A 26,495-nucleotide genomic window follows, 5' to 3' on the forward strand; every position below is an offset into this window, starting at 1 on the left:
GCAGTGGGTATTGGAACATCTGAGCCCGAAGTAAGACATAGCTCAGTATCTCCGTGTCACGCTGATACTCATCACAGAGGTTGAGATTTAAGTAAGAGATAATGCCAAATGATGTTAAATGAGCCTACTGAAATATAATGAGCCATATGATGGACATACAGCCAGTACATATTGAACAATATCCTAGCAATCTCAGCTTTGTTGGCCCCCATAGGCAACATTCTCCTTATATAAAACAACCTAATTTAACCCCAGCTGTGGCTCTAGTTTTATGTGTAGCATGTGATGGTTTCCTGCTGTCTTGATTTGCCTGATATGGTTGGCAACCAATTGTGTTATCATGACTTAACCTTAGAAAACACAGAACAATTCATATTCATTTTCTTAACAATGATCTCTTGAATTCAGATGTGGACACAGCCAGTTGAAGCCATTGCTTTTGTCAGCTGTCATTATAGGAATTGGATTGGTTGTAGCTAACAACGTAGGTAACTTCCTTGCCTTGTAACGGTTGTAAAGCTATGATTATTCAATTACCACTTAGGGGAGCAATCCATTAGCTAAGGATAGGTTACTTTTTTTCTAGGCCAACGCAGACCACCTTAAGGGAATCGTTTTAACTTTTGTATTTACAAAACAGTATGGCATTGACCTTGAATACTAAATGGTAGAATGTGTTTCGGGCAGCTAGTTTTTCGCAAAGTATAAGCAAAATATCAATTACCATCTAGACCATTAATTTCAAGACGTGCTAAAATGCTAACTCATTTCCGGGTTTAGGACTCAATCCTGCACCGCTCCATAAGTAGGCCTGCCTTGCCGTGTAGCGGTGCTAAGCTATCAGTGGTGGGCCGTCAGGGCCAGCAAGGCCTTCTCTGCTGGCCTAAACATCATCAGAATGTAAATTAAATTTTGATATATTTTTTCCACAAATACGTATTGAATTATTCCCCATAGTCTATTCTCTTCATTTTATAGCGTTCGTCTTGGCTGCGCTGCTTCCAGCCTCAGAACGAGATTTGGAGGGCTGGCCTTTATGTTAGAGCTTTTATCCAATCATATTTCAGCCATAATGTGTTGCTAGGGTCAAAGAAATCTGCCCTTAGGCCTTCAGAATCAACAGTGCGGGCGCCTGTAGCTTAAAGTGAACGCAAACAAAACTGTGGCGTTAACCAATCAGATTTCTAGGTGGCGACAACGGGCCAGCTAGCAGGCGTACGCTAACGTTAGCACGTGCACATCTTCTGATTGGATACGCACTATTGAGAGGCAGAGCTAGGCAGTAGGCAGAGCCATACAGTCTATGGGCAAAGCTAGCAAACAGAACTAGAACTTGAGCGAGCTAATTTGTGTAGATTTCTACAAGCTATTTTTTTCAACCCACAATGGCTGAAGGAGGAGAAGAGATCAATTTGGTCGAAGATATAATTACAACGCCATTTTCAAAACGAACTTTTCTAGTAAAGCTACACATCTTGAGAAGGGAACGACCAACTCCAACGCTAGCGAGCCTAGCACAGCAGGGAAACTACGAGCGGTACCCCTGGCTCACAGCCTCCGAGAGGCACTGCAAATTGTACTGCCGGGAATGCCTGGTATTTGCAACTGATCGGTAAACAGGAACTTTCATTTATGGGACACGATGAAAGCGCCGAGTCCAGAAACAGAGGAAACTACGTGGAGCTTCTTTCTTTTCTTGCTGAGAACAACACAGATTTGCATTACCACCTGTACACAAACAACATGTTTACTGGGACGTCAGGCAAAATACAAAACGACCTGATTAATGCTATTGCTGAAGTGATGGGAGAAGAGATCAAAATGAAGATTAAAAAAGCACCCTTTGTCGCTGTTATGGTGGACGAGACGTCAGATGTGGGTAATGTAGCACAGCTGGCACTTGTCCTGCGTTATGTGACAGACACAGGTGTCAAGGAGCGGTTTGTCAGATAATCTGATTAATTAAGTTAACTGTAAATGCTGATGTATTGATTATAAATGCTTCAGAAATATTAATATAACTCTGTTGTACTTGACTATGTTAATGTGATGCAACGCCCGGTTATACTGCGTTTCTGTCTAAATGTATAGTTTCTAGAGCCATGGCGTCATAATGATGGCATTAAGAGGTGGAATAATTCAGGTAGGACTGTGTAGGATATCACTGAAGGCCTAGGTGTGAAATGCACGGCCCGCCACTGTAAGCTATGATTGCTCAATAGTTGCTAAGGGGAGCAGTAATAATCCATTTGCTAAGATTAAGGTCAATGTATCAGTATTAGCTAGCTTGGTTTTGCTTTCACTTACAAAAAAGCATGGCATTGATCTTAGATGCCAAAGGTTAGGATATAGACGTGCTAGAATGCTAACTCATTTCGGAGTTTAGGACTCATTCCTGGACCTCTCCATACAAAAGATTACCTTGCCTTGTTGTGGTTGCTAAGCTATGATTGGACAATTGTCACGCAGGGAAGGGATAACAATGCACTTGTTAAGGTTAGGTATTTTTCTTCACTTTATCTAGGACAAAGCAGACCAGATTAACAATGACAATCAACTCTCAATTATTATTATAATAATAATGATGATAATGTGAAATGATTTGAACCACAATGAGCATAGAGTTCACTTTTTTGTTCATCTTCATTGAGCACACTATAAATGTAAAAGTCAAATAACTTGAAATGTCACAGAGACACAGGAAACGCACCTGCTGTGCCTCAAACCGTGTTCAGATTGATGCCAGGGAGCTATTATTGTAGATGAACACAAATAACTGGGCCGACAAAAGTCAGTCTGCAGTTTTGCATAGCGTGAAAAGTGTTGCTCTCACAATATTCTTCATGTGACATTTCCGTGCTCATCACAGCTGCAAAAATAGCACAGTGCCGAAGTAAAGCTGGGGGTGCAGTGGGGTGGGGGTTTGAGCAAGACATGGTGTGCGATGGAATGAGCGAGCCAAGGAAGGTGGTCTGTGCATGCTGGAGGACAGGGACATGATGATGATAAATCTGAAGTACGATTTTCTCTAAACGAGACGGCTAATGTGTGACCTTTGCTTTGCCCTAATCATGGTTCTCATCACACGACCATGCAGGCCAAACACACACGCACACACACACACACACACACACACACACACACACAATCCTTCATCACACTCTCATGGTTGCCGAGGGCATAAATGATTAGCCAGACGACAGAAGCACGGCCTGTTAGCAGCTAATCACCCTCTCACTCTCCGCTATCATTGAAATTAAATCATACTTTTGTTTCTTTCTTGCACATTTTCCCCTTTTCTGTTTCTATCTCTCAAGTTTTCTTCTCTTTTCAAACTGCACTCTCCCACTTTGCTGTTATGTAAGGTTAATGTCCATCTTAATGTTTTTAATTAAGACTCAATATCCACTTATTCATCACGAACCGGTTGGTGATTCAACAAAATAGTTCCTTGTTTTCTTTCTTTCCTCTGTCATCTGTCATGTCACCATTTCTTCTCCAATCATGTTTCTTCTTATTCACAACAAATGCTCTGTTTTCATCTTCCTATCTCTTCCTCCTTACTCCCCGCTGTTAATAACACACAACTCTTTTCCATTTTCTTCTCTTGCGTTCATCAAACTCCACCCCTTTAATCCATCTCTCTATCTCCAGCCCCAGGATCCAGCTGTGTTCGGTGCCAACTCAACCCTGTTGGAAAGCTCTATACATTACCTGACGATACGTTACACGCTCCTGCCTTACCTCTACACACTCTTCTACAAAGCCCACACCACGGGGGAGACTGTTGTTCGTCCTGTCATGCACGAGTAAGTCTTTCAAAAATATTGTAAGGACGCTGTCCTCATGATATCAGTGCAGGTCCTTGCTTTAGGGAATTGAAAATGTATAGCAAAGTTGTAAACATTATATCTTTGTAGCTGAGAGATCTAACGCACATTCATAAAACACACGTGAAGTTCACACACACACTCTTTCACACACACACACACACACACACACACACACACACACACACACACTCTCTCTCTCTTTCTCTCTCACACACACACACACACACACACTTTCTTTCTCTCTCTCACACACACACACACACACACACCCTCTCTCTCTCTGTCTCTCTCTCCCCCTCTCACACACACACACACACACACACACACACACACACACACACACACACACACACACACACACACACACACACACACACACACACACACACACACACATTCACAACATACAGTATGAGAGAGTGAGGCCTTTTTGAAGGAGTAGTGGACATAGAAGTTGTATTTGTTCAAGTTCATTCCTTCTTGCACTTCTTTGTCTTCTGTCTTTTGCAACTCATTGAAAAAATGGTTGTAAATAAAAGGAAGTGGTGTGCTGCTGTTCCCAAGATAAACTACTGTGTTGAGTACTCTGTCTGGTAATTATTGTTTGGTACACCAGGCCCTGTAGTCGTTCTTAGTAATTCTGATCCTGCTGGTCCTAGTGAGTATTTATAATTATTCTTTAGCCTTATATCCCCTTCCTCTATTTGTTAGCCCTTTTGTGCAAAGGAGGGCTACATAAAACTTAGGCTGCAGTCTCTTAAAGTTTTAAGACGGTTGTCTTCCAGCTTATTATATTTCTATGACTTGACGTGTGACTTGCTTGACCTAAGCTATGACTTGACTTGACTTGACTCGACTCTCACAAAAATGACTTGGGACTTGCTTGAGACTTGAAGGTTAAGACTTGAGACTTGCTTGAGACTTGCATATGTGTGACTTACTCCCATCTCTGACGTGAACACCGATCTTAATTAAAGATCCTCTATTATCAATTTGGGGGTTTTAGCTTTCCTGTGGTGTGTTATATAGGTTGTTCTGCAAAGGTTAAAATCCCTGTGTTCCCTCCAGAGGGAGTTTCTCTCCCACACACTCCCCTCCCCTGCCTGAAACACCTCCATTGGACTCCCTTGTTTACTTCTATGACATAGTGACATCACTATGTAACACTTGTATTGGCTATAGCGCTCCAACACATTGTATGTGATAGGCTAAGGGGCGGGACATCTTTAAGCGGTTGACCTATCACAACAGAGCTGGACAGCTAACCAATCAGAGCAGACTGGGCTCTTGTTTCGGACAGAGGGTGAATAAATCTGGGAGTTTAGGTGCATTGTGGAGCTAATCTTAGTTTTGTTTTCCAAATTTGTTGTATTTTAGGCATTGATTAAAGAAAGATGGAGGTGGAAACAGAGGTGTGAGAACGTGTGGTTGTCATCAAACAGCAGCAAGAAACAAATTACAGTAATAAGTGAATGAGGAATGAGGTGAATGTAGTCTAAATGTGTTTTTTGCAAGAGCCTAATTCCAAATTGATATCCTGTTATCTAATACAACATTTTGTCATTCCCAAGGTTCTTCTCTGACAGTAACACCTGGACGGTGGACCGGCAGTTCCTCTGGGGAAAACACCTGCTCATCACACCTGTACTAGACCCGGTGAGGTAGCACACAACAAAAACAAACAGAATATTCCCCCGAACATTAATACACATGAATATATGAGCATGCTTTAGTCTTTCAAGTACATGCACATAATTACAATGTAACATTTCAACTTCCATATAAGGCAACAGTTCATAAGGAATTGTGGTACATGGAGAAATGTGTCTTGCAGATGATGCATATGAAATGATCAGTTACACACACACACACACACACACACACACACACACACACACACACACACACACACACACACACACACACACACACACACACACACACACACACACACACACACACACACACACACACACACACACACACACACACACACACACACACACACACACACACACACACATCCTGACCTCCACTGGGAAAACATGACATGGGATTTTCTTTGTTGCCCTCCCCTCCTCTCATCCCCCTTTCTTCTCTCTTTCATATCCTCCCTCTTTTCTCTCAGCTCTAATGAGAGCACTGACCTCATTACTAGGAGATTAGAAGTGTAGATAGAAGTGTGTATATGTGTGTTTGTCTTAGTGTGTGTGTGTGTGTGTGTGTGTGTGTGTGCCTGCTCCTGTGTGTACTCATAATGTGCGTGCCTGTAGGTGCATGTGTATGCGTGCATACAAAGCGATTGCGGTCATGTCAAAGTGGCCTGATTAATAAGCAATTTAGCACGGCCTCTTGTGAATTACAGAATAGTGGAAAGCGAATTGGTTTCATAGTGAGGCCGGGGATAAAGTAACTGCAATCAGCGTGATTGTGGCAAAGTTTCTCACACAAGAAGGGGAGGGTTTATGCTTGCAGCGCCTCAGAGTTTGAGCCATCTAAAGGGTTGCGACTGGGGAGGGCCATGAGGTGACTCTGAAGGTTGTTATCATTGCAAATCTAAACAGAAAATCAGTTTAAATACTTTTCGACATCCTTCAAGGCATGACGTGAAGTTGGAAACCGGGTAGATCGAAAATAAATCCATTACCGGTGGGTTTGTTAATGGTAAATGGACTGTATTTATATAGCGCATATAAGTCATCATTCATTCATCCAGAGCTGTGCCATTCTCTCAAGTAAGCTAACCTTCAAACACATTCACACACCGTCGGCCATTGAGATAGATCAAGTTGTATGTTGAATTGTTGACTGGGATCGAACACACAACATCTCGATTGAAAGAGGCACGCACTTCCTCACAGCCCCAAGGTGTCAATCATGACCACTCGCTAATTTTCTTTAAAATCAATGTGTCCTGCATCATTAAAAGTGCCCTGTTAATTAATATAGAGGAATGTCTGCAATAAAAAAATACAAAATGGATTCTAGGTAGCAAGCAAACAATGTAGCTCAGATTTAAAATACACATACATGCTCCGGTCAACAAATGATTCTATGAAAAGATCTGGATCTGGTAAAAAAATGCAGCATAACTGGTAAAAGAGACAATTTGTGCACACAGTTTGTGCTCTTTAAGCAATATGAATGATCAACATTGAACATCTCACACTTTCAGGTGACTATGTAACTCTAAATCTACCCCTGTGTCGGTTTACTAAAGGACACATACATGATATAGTACTGATCTACTACTAAATCATGATCTTTCTTTCAAATGTTATACCTATTTGTTATCTTTCCATGACAAATTAGTAAAAAACAAACCTTGACATGTGGTACAAAAAGTAGCAGCAATGCAGTTTTGCACAATGACCAACGTTTGAAAAGCACTTTTGACCTCTGCTCGGCCACTCGGAAATAATTCTCTCCTGATGACGGATCAGATGTGGCTGAATATTCTTTAGCAATGACAGGAAGCTGCCAAAGGGGGGTTTGGTTAAAACATTGGTAAGAGCACCGATTATCCGTCACAGCTGCACCTGCCTGCGAAGGGGCCACATGAAGAGACAGTGTCATGTACCTGAGTGAGGTCACATGCTGCTCTCTAGCAACCCTTAACAATGTACCTTCTCGTTTCATCGTTCTCATATCTCTCCGTCTATTTCTATTTATCGCTCCGTCCGCATGCCTCTCCCTTTCTCTAATGATGCTCTCGCTCCATCATTCAGATCACTCGATGCTTTAACCTTGATCTCGGTGATAAACTGGGGATATCTCTCTCTCTCTCTGTCATCCCCTCTGGTCATGATCCATGCTTCCATAACCCCCCGCCCCCCTTCTCTTGCCCATTACTCCCTTTACTTTTTAGCTTATCCTTTCATCAAACGTTGGCTCCCTTATCTCATCTGCATTCTCTTAATCAGTTCCTGTCAACTCACCCTTGTGATCCCATTTCATTTCATCCCATCTACTCCCTCACCCCCCCCAACCCCACTCACTCTCTCTTTACCTCTCTCATCTACCTCTGCTACCATCTGATCATCCTGCCAGTCTGAATCTTTAGCCCACCTGATCAAATCTTACCTTATGGCTAACTGAGCTTCAGCGCTCTAAATGAGGGTGCAGGCCTCATGCCCTGTCCCTCTCAATCACAGTTAGCAACCAAGCTAAGTCCTGCAGTCCCTCCCCATTAGTCAGTGTGGTGAGTGATAGGCGCCGCGAGCAAATCGGACACCAGAAAACGAGGTAGAGGGGGAGCATCCATTTCCCCCGGCTGTCATCCTGCAGGCTGTGCAGCAGTTGTGACAGGTGATCTGCCTCAAACTGCCACTGCGGACCCCAAAGAGGTCATTAAGTCATTGGATTTAGTTAGCAGGCCATTAACGCAATATGTCTCTGTCATATTTCACTCTTTATAGAGTTTCAGGTGTACTTTTAGAGCCTTTTGCATTTCAAATTTGATAATTTGCATATGTTCCTTTCTCCTATGCCGGTTTATGAAACAGTCAACCGTTTGTCCTTTGACATTACATGTAGATGAAGGAACAAACTCAAAAAAGCAATAATCCTGAAGGTACATTAGCTATTCATAAGAAAAAACCAAGTGCTACGTGCAGGAGAACGTTTTTGCTGATTTAGCTTAAGTGCTGTCCAAACAGGAGGGTTTTTTTTTGGGGTTTGCGACACAAGATGTATAGACGTTATAGGGACCTTGTTCCACCGATATGGAGCCACTAAAGCAACAAAGTGTATTTCGGGGGTACCGGGCTCCAACTTGCAGTGAAGGAATCCCAAGCTGATTGCATGGCTGTATAAAGAGAACAGGAGGAGGCCGTTGTTCATTTCTAAGATTGTGTTTCGCTTAAGCCTTGCTTTAGATCCGCAGCCTTAAGACATTTTATTTTTATGACCTCTAGTCCTCTCTTCTTCCACCATTGCATGTCTCTTTTCCTCTCCTCCTGTGTTCTGGCCTGTCAGAAAGAACAGGCAAGTGACAACGCTATCAAAGGCTTGCCGCTCTTCTATTGATTGCTCCTGTCTGTCCACCACCTTAAGCTATCAAAGGCTGTCACCTATCAGTCCTCGCTTGATGCTGTCTTTCCCATCATCTGTTGCATCATCGCACTGTAGACCGAAATGTCACCCGGCTTTGTGGAAAACTTTATATCAGATGGAGAGGGTGGGCAGTTTTGAAATAGCTCTCCCTGATGGAAACATTTGATCTTTTATAAGTATTTATTATTAAATTGCAGTGATTTATGGTGGCAACAAAAATCCTTGCTTCCTTTCGTGGTGTGTTGTAGCTTTTCTACTCCTGTTTAGCCCTGTAAGATTAAAGTGTCAGGATCGGTGCGGTGAGCTAAAAAAAAAAAACGTGTTTCGGGCTGCAAAAAACAAATCAAACACAGGCAGGCTTTCACACAGAACACAAAGCCGATGTCTAATCCAGAAATCTGATGTTTATAATGCAGTATTTATAGGATACAACAAGCATGGTATGCACACATATAAAGGTTTCTTCTTCTTCTTCTTCTCTGCAGGGTAAGGACAGCGTGTGGTCGTATATCCCAGATGCCGTATGGTATAACTATGAGACGGTAAGATTATATTCTGCTCCTTCTACTTTAATAACAGCAAACATGGCAGACACTTTAACTCCTCTTGATGGATTAATTGGTTAAAGATGTTCCCCTTTAAGATTAAAAAAACCTTTACTTTCCAAAAAAGGAATTTTCTCTCGAGGGAAGTGAGGCTCACGAGGATTTGCTGTGTGTTTTGTGTAAGTGCTATAAATACTTTGTACAAAAAACTAAGAAGGTACTCAATTTGAAGAAATGTGCATTTTTTTTGTTACGATGACCATAACATGATCTCACACTCGCATTCATTTTGGCTGGCGCTCCAACACATTGTATGTGATAGGCTAAGGGGCGTGACATCTCTGAGCGGTTGACTGATCACAGCAGAGCCGGGCCAGCTAACCAATCAGAGCAGACTGGGCTCTGGTTTCAGACAGAGGGTGAAAAGAGGTGCTGCAACACAGGCAGTATGAGAAAAACAAAGAGCTTTATGAAGCATGTAAAGTAGAGGCACTATTTACAAATATGAAATTGAAGATGAGCATAATAAACAAATAGCAGAGTGGGTGGATCAAAACTACATTGAAAAAAACACAAGTGTAATCATATCTCTGTTACTGAACATCATAAGCCTTAGTATTTTGTACAGATTTACCAGATTATTTATAAAGAAGTAGCGCTCAACATAATGATGCCAAATGGCTTTTAATTACAATGTTACAGCAGTGGAATTAACACATACACAAAGAACATGTGTCACATCAAAGTCTTCGCCTCGAGTTCTTTGTTTGAGACGGAGATTCGAGCGATAAGACAGAGCTCGAGAGGGAGGACAAATATAGAGTGGAAGAGGGTACAGGGAGGAGAGGAGGGAGACTACCTCCCTGACAGAGGGATAAAAGAGGTGTTGAGCTCCTTTGGGACCTTATTTGGGCGTCACAGTGGCGATGTAAACCGTTGATCAGATGAACGATTAGATTGGCTGTCTGGCCGGCCCCTTGTCCTGGTTGGTCCCCTGTGATTATCTGGGTAGGAGGACGGAAGAGTTTGGGGGGAGTATCGATGCCCATTAAAAACAAGTGACTGGGGAAAGAAATAACTGGATGAAAATAAAACAGATGGACGAATCATCTAAAATAGTCAGGGTGGTAAGAGAAAGTAGGTTAAAGGGGCCCTTTGTTATATAGGTTTAAGTGCATGTAAATGGTCTGCAAAGGCTAAAATCCTTAGCTTACTTCCGGAAGATAGTGACATCTCTAAAGAACATTCTTGCTCCTGTTGGCTAGCGCTCCATGTGATAGCCTAAGGGGCAGGAGATCTCTCTGCTGTTGACCTATCAGAGCAGACTAGGCTCTGGTTTCAGGCAGAGGGTGAAAACAGGTAATGCAGAACAGGCAGTATGAGGAAAATAAAGAGCTAGAGCATGTTAACATGTCACAGTAGAGACACACAATACAAATATGAACCTGAAAACAAGCATGACAGGGCCCCTTTAAAAATAAAAGGACAATTTGTGACATGGGGGGAGAAAAAAACACAGGGGGATGACAGAAAAAGAAAGGGGGGAAAGCTAAAGTGTGAAGATGGAATGATTGGCCATCAGGAATAAGAAAGAAGAAGAGAGGACAAGGCAAGAGAAGACCTCCTTAAGGCAGACAATGAGGGGGAGATAAGATCTGAAATTGCTTGTGGACGCTCCACTACCTCCAGCCCACACACTCGCCCATACTTTACTGTACTGCATAAAGTGGCACACAGATTCTCAAACACCCAAGCCTCTGTGGGAATGGAGGAAAAAATGGGATGGAAAAAAAAAGGAAAAAAGAATTAGAGCACCACGAGAGAGAATACCATGACGTGGAGAAGGGAGTAGGTAGAAGGAGAATGAGAGGAGATGGAGAGAGGAGAGTTTTAAATTGTTTTAGGCACGGCTGAGGATTCAGTCCTCTGGGGGATCAGAAATTAACTGCACTCTATCTGGGCCCTCAAAGAAAATGAGGGGCAGAGAGGAAGCGAAAGAGAAATGTGTCTCCTCCTCGTCACAAATAGATGGTTCTCAGCAGACTATAAAGGATAATGCGTATGTCGTTATAATGCAAAAAATATTAACGTCATCGCATTCTACGAACTTTTGTTGGACACAATTTTAAAAAGAATCATCAATACTGTTGTCCAAAATGAGTTTTGGGTTTGATAACTATTGGACTTCAATGTTAAGGTCTCAGATATAGTTATGTTTTAAGGCCTAAGGACAGATAGATAACAGGGAGTAATAACTCTGTACTATGGGTATCATCTTGGTGTAAAATGGATGTAGAAATAGGGCAAAATTGGTGTAATATGGTTAACAATTTGTGTTTTGTGTATAAAGGTTTAATATTGGTGTACTTTTGGGGTAAAATGGGTGTAACATGGATGTGATATGGCTGTAATATGGACATGGGTGTACAGTAAGCTATGACATGGAGCTCACAGGTTTAACAATTACAATAGTGCCTAGCTTCAAACAGGCCCTTCAAAGCATTTTGTAATCAATGTGTCTGTTACCTTACACAATAAAACTTATGCAACAACTGATGCAATCACGTCCAAGTAACTCGAGTATTTCCAAGAGTGGAATTTATAGCTGCAAAGGCCAAGAGCCATCATCATTCTCTTTGTGTTTCCTGTGTTGTTATATTCAAGAGTTAGCATTGTGAGTTCAGTGTGTTTGATTGAAATATCTGGACCCAAATATTTCCTAGCATGGTTCCACATCCAGACAAATCCCGCGCAAACCAGAAAGGTCTTGATGCACCAATGATTATTTTGCTATAAGGTGGGGACAAACGGGATTGGTTTGTAGAAATACAAAATAGCCAATCGATTTTAGCAGTGTTGCTGCCGGTAGCAAAAGGCTAGTAGCTGAAGCAAAGGGGAATGCTATTGGATAAGCTATGGGCAGGAATAGGATCTTTTTGTAGTGGGTCATGCACTTAAAATGGGTCCAATGTCACAGGTGGCAAGTATTATTTTTTTACAACAAATCTATTGTAGTGACAAACCCAAGTAACACATGGTGCACAACTATGGCCACCATCCTTAACCATAAAATGGGTGACATACGTTTGCCCGTGAGGCAACGCATAGAGTAATGTAAGTGAGTTAATAGATTGTGTTGTCCTACCAATCAGATGGAACGAGTGGCAGACCGCAAGAAGTATATTGATATGTACGTGCCAGCTGACAAGCTTGGTTTACACCTCAGAGGCGGGGCCATCCTCCCAACACAGAGACCTGATGTCACCACCACATACAGGTAAACACACACACACTAAAGGCTGCTAATGTTTAGCATAATTACATTTAGTTCAGTCAGACCACACACGTGTTTATTACGAACAGTATATCATTTGAGTTTGGCGTCTGGGCTCGAGCCTCATTACTCCACATATTAACATAGAACATTGAGTGATGATTAGATAACTATCCCCCGAGCCTACAGATGGAACTGGGGAGGAAGCTGGGGTGGTGGTGGGGCAGGTGAGCATCGCCAACGTGAACGCCGCAGCAGCAGCAGCAGCAGTGAGGTGAACTCATTAGCAGCGTGGAAACAGCAGTAGTAGCAGCAGCTGCATTAGCGAGGCAGAGGTAGGCGGATCCAACAGCTTAAATAGAGCGCCAGATTAGGAGACTATGTTTGGTTGGTTGCAAGTTTTACTAGGGGCGTTATCTGCCAATGTATCATTGGCGCTCGAGTTGACTGCCTGAACTAGCTCGCAGGCTTCGCCCCATTAGTTTAAGTCACTTGTTAACAACCACTGTGTTGAAGACACCCAGAAACATCTGCCGTTCCCCAGTGTTGAATTAATGATGAATTTTATGTCCTAAACCAAAAGCTTGTGTTTACCAAAGACCGTATGTCTACATTTTACCACGTTCAATAAACAGTGGCTTCACAAAGAGGGAAAATGCTGACTCATCTAGGGGGTTTAAGGGCTCATAAAGGCAACCACTCTACATGTGATGTATGTTGATACTATCCTGCTCACACTCACAGAAGCACACAGCTCAATCACCACATTTCCACTCATAATAATTATAATGCATCACGTTGTATTTGAATAATGTGCACAGATGTTTCATTTTGAGATTGGGATTTATTGAGTTGTAATGACATGTGGGAACGGTGCTTTTACTTAACCTTGTGTTTATGCGTATGTCTCCAGTCGGCGTCATCCCATGGGATTGATTGTCGCTCTCGATGACAACAACCAGGCGGCCGGGGAGCTATTCTGGGACGACGGAGACACCAGAGGTATTTGTGTGAAAATGTGCTGGAGTGTTTATGTGAGACAGGATCAACCACATCTTGTTATTACCACTCATTACAGGCACCTTTTGTTATGAGCAACAGATTGATGCTCTTATCTTGTTAAGCACAAGTTGAGTCAGTGTGAATGTTCAAACACAGTCAGCTCACACACATTAACAAGGGAAGGTCAGTTGGTGAACAGCTTTGACAAACATTAACATCTGTTTCTCTGTTTCTTCTTTTTACAGACACAGTTAAAACAGGCAACCACATCCACTACGACTTCTCCGTTACGGCTGTAAGTTTCCCTCGCATTTATTAATTAAACAACAGAGAAATATAACCTTCAAAAAGAAGAAACCAAGATATTTAGTATCTGAAATGTGTCCTCTACTCAGAGATTGTATCTATAGGAAAACATGCCTTTCATTCAGCATATTCAGGCAGTAGCCTATTTACCAACAATGAAACACATGAACACATACTACAGTTTAAAAAAGCAGAAATAAAAGCTGAGCTGACAAAAATGGCTCGGTTTTGGTTTAATACACACAGTTAAGCTCACACACACACACTATTTAATGAACATATAGATTCACTTGCTGAATTAGAAAGCAACCAAAGAAAGTGAAAACCATGAAGAGGATTCAGATTCACGCAGTAGCATATCGTTGTGTTAACCTACAGAACAGTACAGCTTACAAAGCAGACATGAAATTTGATCCTTCTACAACAAACACAATTTTTACAAAAAAATATACAATTTGATTCGGCTAGTATTCCCCAATTTTTAGAAAAGCAACAGTAATCTGATTGTGTCTTTTTGTCATATAACTGTAAGGGTATACAGTTACCTTTTTTTTTGTATCCTAATTACTTGAACTCAAGTTCAAAGTTGGAATCCACAGGAGACTTTAGACTTCCCTCACAACAACACCAAGCTTAATTGATCCACGTCACGCTGCTGGAGCTTTGTTGGATCAAGCACACGGTGTTCCTGCTTCATACAGCACTGAGAAGTTGCCACGCATGTTTGATGTATGACAGTGATGTTCTCCCTGAATGATATCATTACACTTGGGTGGGGGAGGGGTGACGGACGGGAAATCAATTCGAACAGCGGTTTGACTGATGGGTGGGAGCGCTGGGTGTGAAAACGTCTACTTAAGCAGTACTAGGGCTGCACATTGTATCCAATTTTCATCCAAATCGCAATATGGACCTATGTGATGTTTAAATTACAGCAACTACATTCTTTTTTTAGGCAACCCAAAGGCAGGGCATGTTTATTTTAAGGGTATATATGTTTTTGAATACCATTTTGAATGAATCATTGTGGAGCTGCAGGAAATGCCGGCCTAAAAATAGTATTACAAGTAGTATATTTAAATTAAAATAGGTACAGGGCCTTGTAATTATTATTTTATTATGATGCATAAATGATAAAGTCCCCCAATGTCTTGAATCATACCGCCAATTACCATTTTTTCTAAATTGTGCAGCCCTAACCGGTACACAAAACAGAAGGAAAGGGTGACTGCTACCACAGTTTCACAATAGCATAAACCCTGTCAATGTAAAAGTGTAGATTTCGTTCTCTTAAAGTACAAGTAAAAGTCCTTATTTCAAAATGAGTGAGTCAAAAGTAAAAGTAAGTATCAGCATAGAAATATACCTCAAGTACAAAAAGTCAAAGTTCTCATTCTGCACAACGGCATGTCAGGATGATGCAGAGTACAGAAGTGTTACCAATACTTCAACTATCAAAAGTAAAAGTACTCTCTATTCAGAATGGATCTTTCCACAGTATTACATTATTAGCGTTGTTGTGTTAACTTGTTTTTATACGTTATATGTAGGAGCATTTTAGTATTGTCAATGTGGAGCAGATTTAGATACGTGAAATTCTGTGTAGAATAGTGCTACTGTACAGTTCTACATCATACCATATGAGCATGCCATGTGTTTGTAAAGTAACTGTGAATGTAGTAAATGTAGAGGAGTAAAAAGTATAAAGTACTCGAGTGTAATGCTTGAGTTAAATGTATTTAGTTACTCTTTCCAGTACTGCTAAGGAATTAACTGTGTGTGTCTTCTGCGTTATAGGGAGTGCTTACTATGCAGGTGACCCATGCCGGTTACAAGGACCCAAACAACCTCATTTTTGAGAACATCACTGTCCTTGGTGTGCTGGGAGAACCCGTGTCAGTCACTATCACTAGCATCAGAAAAAATGAAGCCACCAGAGTGCCCAAAGCAAACATCAACTACGATGCAGTAAAGAAGGTAAACTCACACGTAGGCTTGTGATCGCTTGTGGAGATGCATGATAAGAAGAGCAACTATCGTAGTTTTAGTCAGGGGAAAGAAAACGTGCAAATGCTGCATAAAACACAGTTTAACAATGTTTACAATGCAGAGAATAGTGACCATAGCCAGGCTTTTAGCAGCAAGTCATATTCCTCTGGAGTAAATGGAGACGGGATCAGAGCTAAACAGAGTTTGACAGGATGGGTGGATTTACACTCGTCAGGTGCCGAAGAACACAGTCTCGACTAAATGCTAATGTTGCTTTTTAAATGTAATTACTACAGTTTATCATTATTATTATTATTATTATTATTATTATTATTATTATTATTATTATTATTATTATTATTATTATTATTATAATAATAATAATAATAATAATAATAATTATTATTATTATTATTATTATCAATATTATTATTATTATTATTATTATTATCAATATTATTATTATTATTATTATTATCATTATTATTATTATTATTATTATTATTATTATTGTTATTATTATTATTATTATTATTATTATTATTATTATTATTATTATTATTATTATTATTATCATTATCATTTTTATTATTATTATTATTATCATTATCATTTTTATTATTATTATTATTATTACTATTATTATTATTATTATCATTATCATTTTTATTATTATTATTAGTATTATTATCATTATCATTATCATTATTATTATTATACTAGTATAAGTAGTTGTTGTTGTAGTATTACTAATACTAGTATTTTGGGGAAACTGAAACTGAATATTTTGTTTATCCTGCTCGAAATTGGGTTTGGCAAAAGAGGCTTTATTTGAGAATGAATTAAAATACAAATTACAAATAAATAAATTACATCAAAAATAAACAAATAAATTACACAATAAGTAAAATCTTACAATATATGTATGTACAGTGGTATATTAGTATTTACAACATATTATAGATATATATCATACAGATTAAAAGAGCATAATTGCTTGAGTAAGTTATTTTTTAGTAGGTTGTATCAGTAGATCAGATTCTAATAAAAAATACATAGATTCATTTTTATTTTTATATACTATATATTCGTTAAGTGTGAAAAATTCCCAATCGTTTTTTCAAAGTATTTCCACCTTGATGTTCTGACGCACGACAGATGCACGGGGATGAGTATAGCGGTGTCTACTCTTGCGAAAGGCCGCAATTTATTTCAATAAGACTTGAACCATGACTGTACACTTCAAGGTTAGCCTCTAAGTGTAAGAGATGATACCAATTTACATTATGAGAGGATTGTAAAGCTTTCCTTTGAGCCTGCGTATCACAAAGAGAAAGAATTACTGAGCAATAGTCCTACGGTAAGCACCCAGGGTCATACGCAAACGGTAAGAGTAGATCAGGTGTCAGGAAGGTTCAGTTTTTCTGTGCACTTGAATATATCCTCCCCAGCACGCGTGTTCATGTGCGTGCGTCTGCGCTGTGCTTGTGTAAATTCTCAAGGTCTATATGGTGGTACTCAAGAATGCATTCATCAAATGACTCAGGAGTAATCATTTCCTGAGGGTGAAGGGTAAATCTGCTGTTAAACCTAAACTCTGTTGTGTCATGTCCATCAATCTTTGTATGCGGAGTCAGACTGGGCCTTGAACAAACTTAAAACCTCCAAACATAGTTAATACATATAGAGAGCATACTAGAAGGGTACAGTACCTCCCAGAAAATCACATCGGCCCACTTTGAAACAATTTTTGGACTTGATTGCGTAAGTCTTTCTTTAAAATAAAAATTGTTTGCCACTAAATAGCCTTACTGCCCTATATGTTGTTCAGAGTGCATGTCCCCGTGCCCTCTTTATTTATTTATTTATAACTATGCATTTATTATCAATTTATTTCATTTTTTTCCATAAATGTATTCATTATTTTATTTAATTGTTTATTTATTTAATTATTTATATAATTTATTTCATTATTTATTCATTTATTTATGTTTAATTAATTATTTATTTATGTATTTATTTAATTAACTATGCATTTATTATCAATTTATTTCATTTTTTTCCATAAATGTATTCATTATTTTATTTAATTGTTTGTTTATTTAATTATTTATTGAATTTATTTCATTATTTATTCATTTATTTATGTATATATTTAATTAATTATTTATTTATGTATTTATTTAATTAACTATGCATTTATTATCAAGGCATTTCCTTATTTAGTTATTCTTTCATTTATTGATTTATTATTTCATTAATTTATTAATAAATGTGTTCATTATTTTATTTAATTGTTTATTTCTTTAATCATTTATTTATTTGTGCATTTATTAATTGATGCTGAATTTAATTTGTTCTTTAATTCCTTATTTGTTTTTATCTATTTATTTATGAGTTCATTCATTCATTCATTCATTTAGTTGTTTATTAATTAATTCACTTTTTTTAATGACTTTTTTTGTTGGTTTATATAAAGGATATTTCTTTACATTTCTTGTCTTCCATTTCTGTATTTATTTCTCAAGTTATGTGCTTTTTTGTGTCCTGTAATTTTCCACAACATATTTGCCTGAGACTGAATCCAAAATAAAATGACACACTCAGAAAAACACTGATGAAGATCCTCAGTAGTGTACTCACATCTGAGGATGTTTCAAATGGAAAGGGGCTCCCTGAGATTTCTCGTGAGGATGAGTCACAATTCCCGGTTGAGGCTGTTGAAACAGCGAGGAAAATTAACAGCTGTGTCTTAATTGAAAGCACATGAAACTTCAAGTACACACTGTGTCTCTAGGACGTCTGTCAGGGCATGTTCTTGCATATGTATGTTTGGATTTGATAATCACCACTCTATCCCACCTTCATCCTTCCTTTCACCTCATCACACACACACACAGGTGATGTTCCTGACCGGCCTCCCGATGATTGTTGGGGAGTCGTATAAGGTCTCGTGGGAAGTGCAACTCATTGAGTACCAGCGCTTCGACTGCTACCCAGAGGAGAACACAGATGAGTCGAAGTGCAAAGCCAGAGGCTGCATCTGGCAGGTGAGGGGAGAAAAAGAGGAGGTTCACATGGCACATCAGAATCAGAAATCAGAACCTCCTGTGTCATACATATAATTCCAGTCACACATACTGAGGCATGATCATTAACTTCCCCACAGCCTACAGCATGCTGGGGTGGAACACTATTTTTTGTTAGCCGACCATGAAGTTAGCATCACAAGGGCACCCTCGACCAAAAGCAATAGGATTTCCCCATTTGATTTTGCAGAAATTGGGCATTGTGCTATACCTCTATAGGATTTACACGTGTTGTATCATTGTAGCTCGAGTTGACTACCTGAACTAGATTGCAGGCTTTGGTCCATTATTGCATTTTATCACAAATGATTTTTTAACTTTAACATTTAATATGTTGTTTTTCCTCATTTAGCCAACCGACCTTGAACGTGTTCCATGGTGCTTCTATCCAGAAGACTACGGATACATCGTGACGAAAGCAACAGAAACCTCCTCAGGAATGACTGTTGACATTAATCGGAACAACAAGTACCGGAGCAATGGTCTTCCAGGGTCCCCAGACATCAACACACTCCGGGTTGAGATCCGTTACCACAAGAGTGATATGCTGCAGTTCAAGGTGAGTGTTTTTTGTGTGCTGGAATAAGATCATTGTTTCTGTATTTCTTTCCATCCTGCTTGCCTGGTCCATAAAAAGACACCTGACATCCAAACGTTCCCTCCCTTTCCAGATCTGGGACCCGAACACGGAGCGTTACGAGGTCCCAGTGCCGCTGGCGGTCCCTGCTACTCCCGAGACTGACGAGACCAAAAGGCTTTACAAGGTCCAGCTTACCAATAACCCGTTCGGCATCCAGGTCATAAGGAAAAGCACAGGAACCAAGATGTGAGTGTTCAGTTGTACAGGGTGGCTGTGATTATGTGCTTTGGACATTTGAGATGAGTTGGGTTTATGGGTCTTACGGTAAAAAATAAACGGTGTTCCTGTAGTTTACCTTCAGTATCCTGTTGGCATCCACTGCTCGCCTCATGCCCAGGTCTAAACCTACTGTAACTCCAATCGTTGCATAAAATAGCAGAAATATGGACTCATTTGGATTGCCAATTTCTGATGAGAAGGCATCAATGATTTCATTTGACCATGACAACATAAATCCCGATTGATCGACTATTCCAGCGTTGGGAAGTTCAAGAATAGGCAACAGTAGGTGGCTTGTTTTTCAACGCATGAAATGCCTTTTTTTTATTGAATTTAGTAAGAAATGTTCATATTTAAGACAAAAAGCAAAGTGTTTAATCACTGTACAGTGTGCAGTACCTCTTTAATCAATACATTATATACCCTCCTAATCATTAAGGTACATGAATATGCATAGCCAGGATATTGTTTCAACAAGCACACTGCAATCCCTTCTTGTCGTACCTTAATTGGTCCCTTTAGGGCGATGATTCAACATTGCAATTTACTGCAGTATAGATGGTCCTATTAACAACTTCTTTTTTTTTTACCCCGGGTGAGATTAAAGCAACAATGCTGAGTCAACAGCTCTGGCATTGTTACCCAATGAGATGTGTTGAAAAGTTGGACAGTGTATCAGAAGATAAAGAAGTTCCCCCATTTTTCACTGATGATGTCACATGAATTACTCGAGAGTTTTTTCAAAGCATATTTTTAAGCAGCGCTGACATTATTTTGTTGTCAGTTGAGATTTGACTAATTAAAATGTATGAAGTACATCGAACGGAGGCCTGCAGTTCCTGCGGGTTATTATGCTTATTTGTGTCAAACATATTGTGAATAACTCCCTTTGAGAATAATTCCCCCCTCTCTCTCCATCTCTCATTGATTTAATCCTCTGTCACTTCTCTCAGCTGGGACTCCTCCGTGCCAGGTTTTACCTTCTCAGACCTGTTCATCCAAGTGTCTACACGACTGTCATCGGAGTATGTGTACGGCTTCGGAGAGACGGAGCATCCCACCTACAGACACAACCTCAACTATCACACCTGGGGAATGTTCTCCAAAGACCAGCCTCCCGGTGTAAGTGTCACACACATGAAACACACATGAACAAAAACATCTTCATTGGAAACAAAAAGCCCCTCTTAAAGGAACATCTGCAGATGTATGCACATCTTAAATAATCCCTGTCAGTAAACGTGCGACTGCTTATGATTCCCATGAACACATTTTGACATGGAGCCGGGAAATGTATATATTTTTTCCTCTTCTTTTAAAGCTCGGCATGATCCATCAAAACCAATTTTACAGTGGTTATGGCATGCAGTCATTCTGTATAAAATGCAGAGTCAATACGTCAACAACCTTCCTGCAGAGTATTTAAATGTGTCTTTCTCACATTGGTGTCACTTTGATGCGATGCCGTTGATTGGAGCGCCAGTTTCAGAGTGTCATGATGTTTTCCCGACTGGTGTCAAGGCCAGACAGGTTGAGGTTTCCACCTGCATCAGCATTATCAAGGCTAATTGCTAATCTGTCAAGACAGCTCCACGGGGTTCAGACAAATGTTATGCCCCCCCCCCCAGGAGAGGGGAATTGAAAGTAGATGAAGAAAAGTGAGAAAAAGGGGAACACAAATAAGGTTGACCTGCAGACATGGCAAACATTGATATTAAACCTGATAAGAGAACACTTTTAGCCAGGAAAAAACACGTTTAGCTAAATTTGGATTAGGTCACTGATGTTTATAGACGCATTAAGACACAGATCATTGACTATAAGTTACATTACTTAAAAAAAGTTCAATTTTATATAATAAATAGATCCCATATCTTTTGTTGCAACAGCAGAATTTTGAACACTGAACATCATTTTAAATAAAATATAATAAATAAATAAAATAAACATTGACACAAATAAATACATTAACAAGTAAATTAAAAATAAACTCAATATTAAATATATATATAATAATAACAAGATATTATAATGACTATAAAAAAATATTGATTAATTGATCATAAATTGTTTTGTTACGCCAGCATGTCTACCAAGCTTTGCACATGAGTTAAAATTACGATAGAAAAATATCAACTTTAGAAACAGTAGAAATATAAATATCAAATCTGTCAAAAGTATAATTATTGTTGTGTTTCCTACTTAAACCTAAATAACACTAAGATATATATCATTCAACATTTACAAGGCCCCTTTCTACCGCTGCTGTTGGTAGCTTTACTGACTTACCAACAGCTGCACAGAAATAAAAGAGATCACTTCAAAGGAAGAGACAAAAACTCTACAAAATGATAAACAAACTGAATGTCACACATATTCAACGCAGAGGATCTGATTCTACTCTCAGGGGTCTTTTTTGTTGAAGATTTGCCAAAACATAGCCACAAGGATACACAACTGCAGCCACATGAAAGGGGAATGTGGTTCGCATACTTGATAGTTGAGGGACCGACTTTGCAATGTACTCTGGAGGAGATGTATGCATTCAATAACTAGATCGTGTGCCATAGAATATAAAAGAGAGTATAAATATGACATTTTATACGGCACAGAGTAAATTGCTTGTCTCAAATACTGCTTTATTAGGAAGAGTGTCCGTAGTGGGCTTATTATAATAAATGCAAATGTATGCGAGTGTGAAGACGAGAAACACAGACACAGAGGGAACACTGTCACTAGCTGTCACTCTCTGTTAGCGGACAAGCTAATGACCTTTCTGCTTTTTGAGTCATCACACCATGTATTGAGGCCACAAGGACACACACATGGAAAGAAAAAGTCCACGTCATCCAGAAAGAGGTGACACAGAGGTAGAAGCAGTCCTTATAGACATTTCATTACAGTTTAACAATGTCTTGTGAACCAGAAGAGCAGGAGGCTGATGGAGTGTGACGTCCCCATGAGTTTTCCTGCAGGACGGTGACATCTTAAAGTGGCAGATTTCCTGTCCCCCGCCACCTTTCTCTCCGCTCCTCATAGCCCGCTCTGTCTAGTTCCATCCCCGTCGTAACACTGAAGACAACAGAGGGACACTTACAGATCGAGGAGGAACATAAAGTCCTTACTCTACTCCCAGCACAGAGACCAGTATTGTAACATTTGCACATCTACTAAAGGACACTGCAGTGAATGCATGTAGAAGATCAATGCATGCTAGTGCAAACATTTATCAAACGCTGATCCATTTTCATAGACAAATTAGGAAAAATAAATGTTGATTACAGTAGTTTTAAATCAGGTATCATTGACACATTTGGTTTTTCAAACTGCAGCGCGTTTCTCCTTATGAAAATAAATTGGGCCATATCAGCCATCGTATGTGACCACTGTTACGGACGAGCCCCCATTTGACGGCCCGGCTCATAGGCTGCAACAAAAATGGGAGACCTGACAAGTTAAGTGTAACTAAGAGCGTATTTATTGAAGGTATAACAACAACATAAGGACTTCTTACAAACCTAAGCAAATGTGGAAGACAGTCATCGGTAATGTCTGCGTGTACGGGTGTGTGGAAATGTGGAAAAACCAAAGACGCGGCCGTGTCCTACAGAACAGCGCGCAAGCAGCATGGGATGGCCTTTTACAATTACGGCCCAGGTGTGGCTCATCAGGTTGATCACCTGAAACACAAACGAGAGCCAGCAAGCAGAACACAAGGCAGAGACCCCTAGTGGAGTGGAGGGAGTTGTAAAAACCACTAAGCTACTATTTTAATAGATGATTTTATTCACAGAAACTGATGAATGTAGTTGTTTGGAAGGCATCATAAACACATTTTGCTACAGTTTTGATATTTTTTAAAACCTGTGTTGTGCTAAATTAAGAATTAGATGTCCCAATACTCTGTTGATCCCTTCAAATCCAGGCTAAAGGGATCTTTGGGATTGTGTCACACTCTTGGTTGATGCTTGATAATTAATTAGTCATCAATATATATATATATTTGAAGATGGCACAAGTGTATATATACAGTATACACTCGTGCCATCTTCAAATCACAGGATGCACAATAGTTGTCCACTAAATCTGTGTTAAAATACAGATATATCCATGCTTACAAATGTTATTCTACAGACTGAAGATATTTACCAAACATATTTACCAATCTTCTTAAGCAAATATGATCTTCTTAAAAGACAAAATGTAATATATTCTTTTAATAATAATTACTACAATATCCTGAATCATACCGCAGTCGCACTATCAGTCATAATAATCGAAATCAGTTACTTTATTTAAATCATCCAGCCTTACTATTGCTTTTATTAACAATGCAAATGTATACATATTTGAATAAGTGTTTGAATCAGTGCACGTACCTTGGCATAGACTCTATGCCAAGGTACGTGCACTGACTTAAACACTTAAAACTATCCTCTATGCCATAGAGGATAGTTTTAGGCATATGTTCCATACTTTTGCTGAAGCCTTTGACAGAAAGCCCATTATAGCAGCGCTGTTGTCGTACCTATATATACACAACGAGAAATTCCCTGTCAGGTTTAAAGAAAAATGCTCATGAATAAACAAAGTGGCGCGCAAGCAAACATATGTACAAGCGGCAGAACAGACCAATTCTTTACCTAACTTTCACTCATCCCACACCGTCTCCTTCACTCTCCCTCTCTGTTTCTGTGCTGCAGTACAAGATGAATTGCTACGGAGTGCATCCCTTCTATATGGGCCTGGAGAACACTGCTGACGCTCACGGTGTGCTGCTACTTAACAGCAATGCCATGGGTGAGAGCAACACAAATACATAAACGTGCATGCACAAAGGCACACATTTGTCAGAAGATGCCCCATGCAAATACAACCAACCAGTATCACATGCACACTTAATGACATTCACTTCCATATGCACTGAGATTTATGTATTAATGAGAGATTTCCCATGTTTTGAGCACATGTCCCTTTGACGGGGTGCCTTATATAAGTCCAACACAGCATAATTAGCCCTCTCTGCTCATGTCCACTTTTGCATATGTGCATACTGAACAGTAATACATATTAAACATGAAGAGAAATAAACATGCCTCACACACACACACATATGCATTTGTATACATGCTGTACATAAATATACACATTTCACACTTCTGCAAAATAATGAGCAGAGCTTTTATTATGTGCCATCGTCCCTCTGAAGTGAGTTCATGTACTGAATGAAAATAAAAAAAATATAAAGGACAATTATATTATTGGAAAACAAAACATTTCAATGTAATAGAAATTGATCTTAATTGCTTCAATTACTGAATTAAAAAAAAATGTATTAATGGAAACAATTATCATTTTAAGGGGTTTTTTTAACTGATTTTATCGCATATCCCTCAAAGTAACGCCACGTTCTGATAAAGAAATAAAAAGTAGAAACAGTTATACTGTAAATGTGTATGTATGTGTTTTATATGATTTTATCTTCATGTCCTTTCCAAGTTATGTCCTTTACTGAATAAAGAAATGTAAACATCTATATAAAACCTTCATGTCCCTGGAATAAAATACTGCCCTGAATAAAGACAAAATATAAAACCCATAAATAACTGTAAAGTAATCATTTGAATGTATTTCCTCAAAACATAAATGTCTTTTCAACTTTTTCTCCAGATGTGACTTTCCAACCTACTCCATCAATAACCTATCGAACTTTGGGGGGCATCCTTGATTTCTACATGGTCCTGGGACCTACGCCTGAAATGGTGGTGCAGGAGTACACTGCGGTAAGTCCTCTCTGTTGTGTCTCACTGTGTGTGTGTGTGTGTGTGTGTGTGTGTGTTTTGTGTCTGGCCCTGGGCCGCTATTGATGGACTGCAGCAGCTGGGAGTTCCTTGCTTCATTGCGCTCTCTCATTTAGCCCTATCTAAACACACACACACACACACACACACACACACACACACACACACACACAAACACAGACCAAACAAACACGTTGTGGACACCGTCCCATTTTCCTACACAATAACTTTTTTCTCTCTCGCTGAACTGTTTTGACTTCCTTGTTTGTTGTTCTTCTTAACAGCTGATTGGACGACCTGTTCTACCTGCCTACTGGTCCCTTGGGTTCCAGCTCTGTCGCTATGGATACAACAATGACCAGGAAATAGCAGATCTGTACGAAGGCATGAAGGCAGCGGCCATACCCTATGTGAGTTGCGGTGTAATTGTTTAGAAGCCTAAAAAGACATAACATACATCAGTGAATGAGACTTTCAAATATCATCCCGCCAAAGATTAGCCACCTTTAGCTTAGCGGCGGTCATGCCCAGCCATTTAACCGTGATCTAGTTCCTTCCTTAGCTTTTCACTTCTGCCAAAAAACATTAAGCGGTGTTAATATGAGGAGATTATCCTGCTGAAAAATACGTGTAGTTTGAGTTATTAGTATCATTAACGTGTGTTTTGCCATTGAGTTCCGCAACGTTCCAAAATCCAATAGAAAAATCCCATTGCTTTTTGTCGAGAAAGCCTTGTGATGCT

General features: G+C 39.6%; 1 protein-coding gene across 1 annotated transcript in view; it reads left to right on the top strand.

The window, feature by feature from the left end:
* si (sucrase-isomaltase) overlaps positions 1-26,495 on the top strand; it is a 78,040-nt gene that overhangs the window by 26,165 nt on the left and 25,380 nt on the right. Inside the window, exons 18-31 of the mRNA XM_063907704.1 lie at positions 3,655-3,809; positions 5,405-5,489; positions 9,374-9,430; positions 12,586-12,710; positions 13,621-13,709; positions 13,955-14,004; positions 15,813-15,992; positions 18,905-19,054; positions 19,446-19,652; positions 19,765-19,919; positions 20,906-21,074; positions 24,656-24,752; positions 25,623-25,735; positions 26,038-26,163. Coding sequence (XP_063763774.1) covers positions 3,655-3,809; positions 5,405-5,489; positions 9,374-9,430; positions 12,586-12,710; positions 13,621-13,709; positions 13,955-14,004; positions 15,813-15,992; positions 18,905-19,054; positions 19,446-19,652; positions 19,765-19,919; positions 20,906-21,074; positions 24,656-24,752; positions 25,623-25,735; positions 26,038-26,163 — 1,758 coding nt within the window. The remainder of the gene's footprint in view (positions 1-3,654; positions 3,810-5,404; positions 5,490-9,373; positions 9,431-12,585; positions 12,711-13,620; positions 13,710-13,954; positions 14,005-15,812; positions 15,993-18,904; positions 19,055-19,445; positions 19,653-19,764; positions 19,920-20,905; positions 21,075-24,655; positions 24,753-25,622; positions 25,736-26,037; positions 26,164-26,495) is intronic.

Source organism: Eleginops maclovinus, chromosome 18, assembly GCF_036324505.1.
Source record: "Eleginops maclovinus isolate JMC-PN-2008 ecotype Puerto Natales chromosome 18, JC_Emac_rtc_rv5, whole genome shotgun sequence".
NCBI classification, from domain to species: Eukaryota; Metazoa; Chordata; class Actinopteri; order Perciformes; family Eleginopidae; genus Eleginops; species Eleginops maclovinus.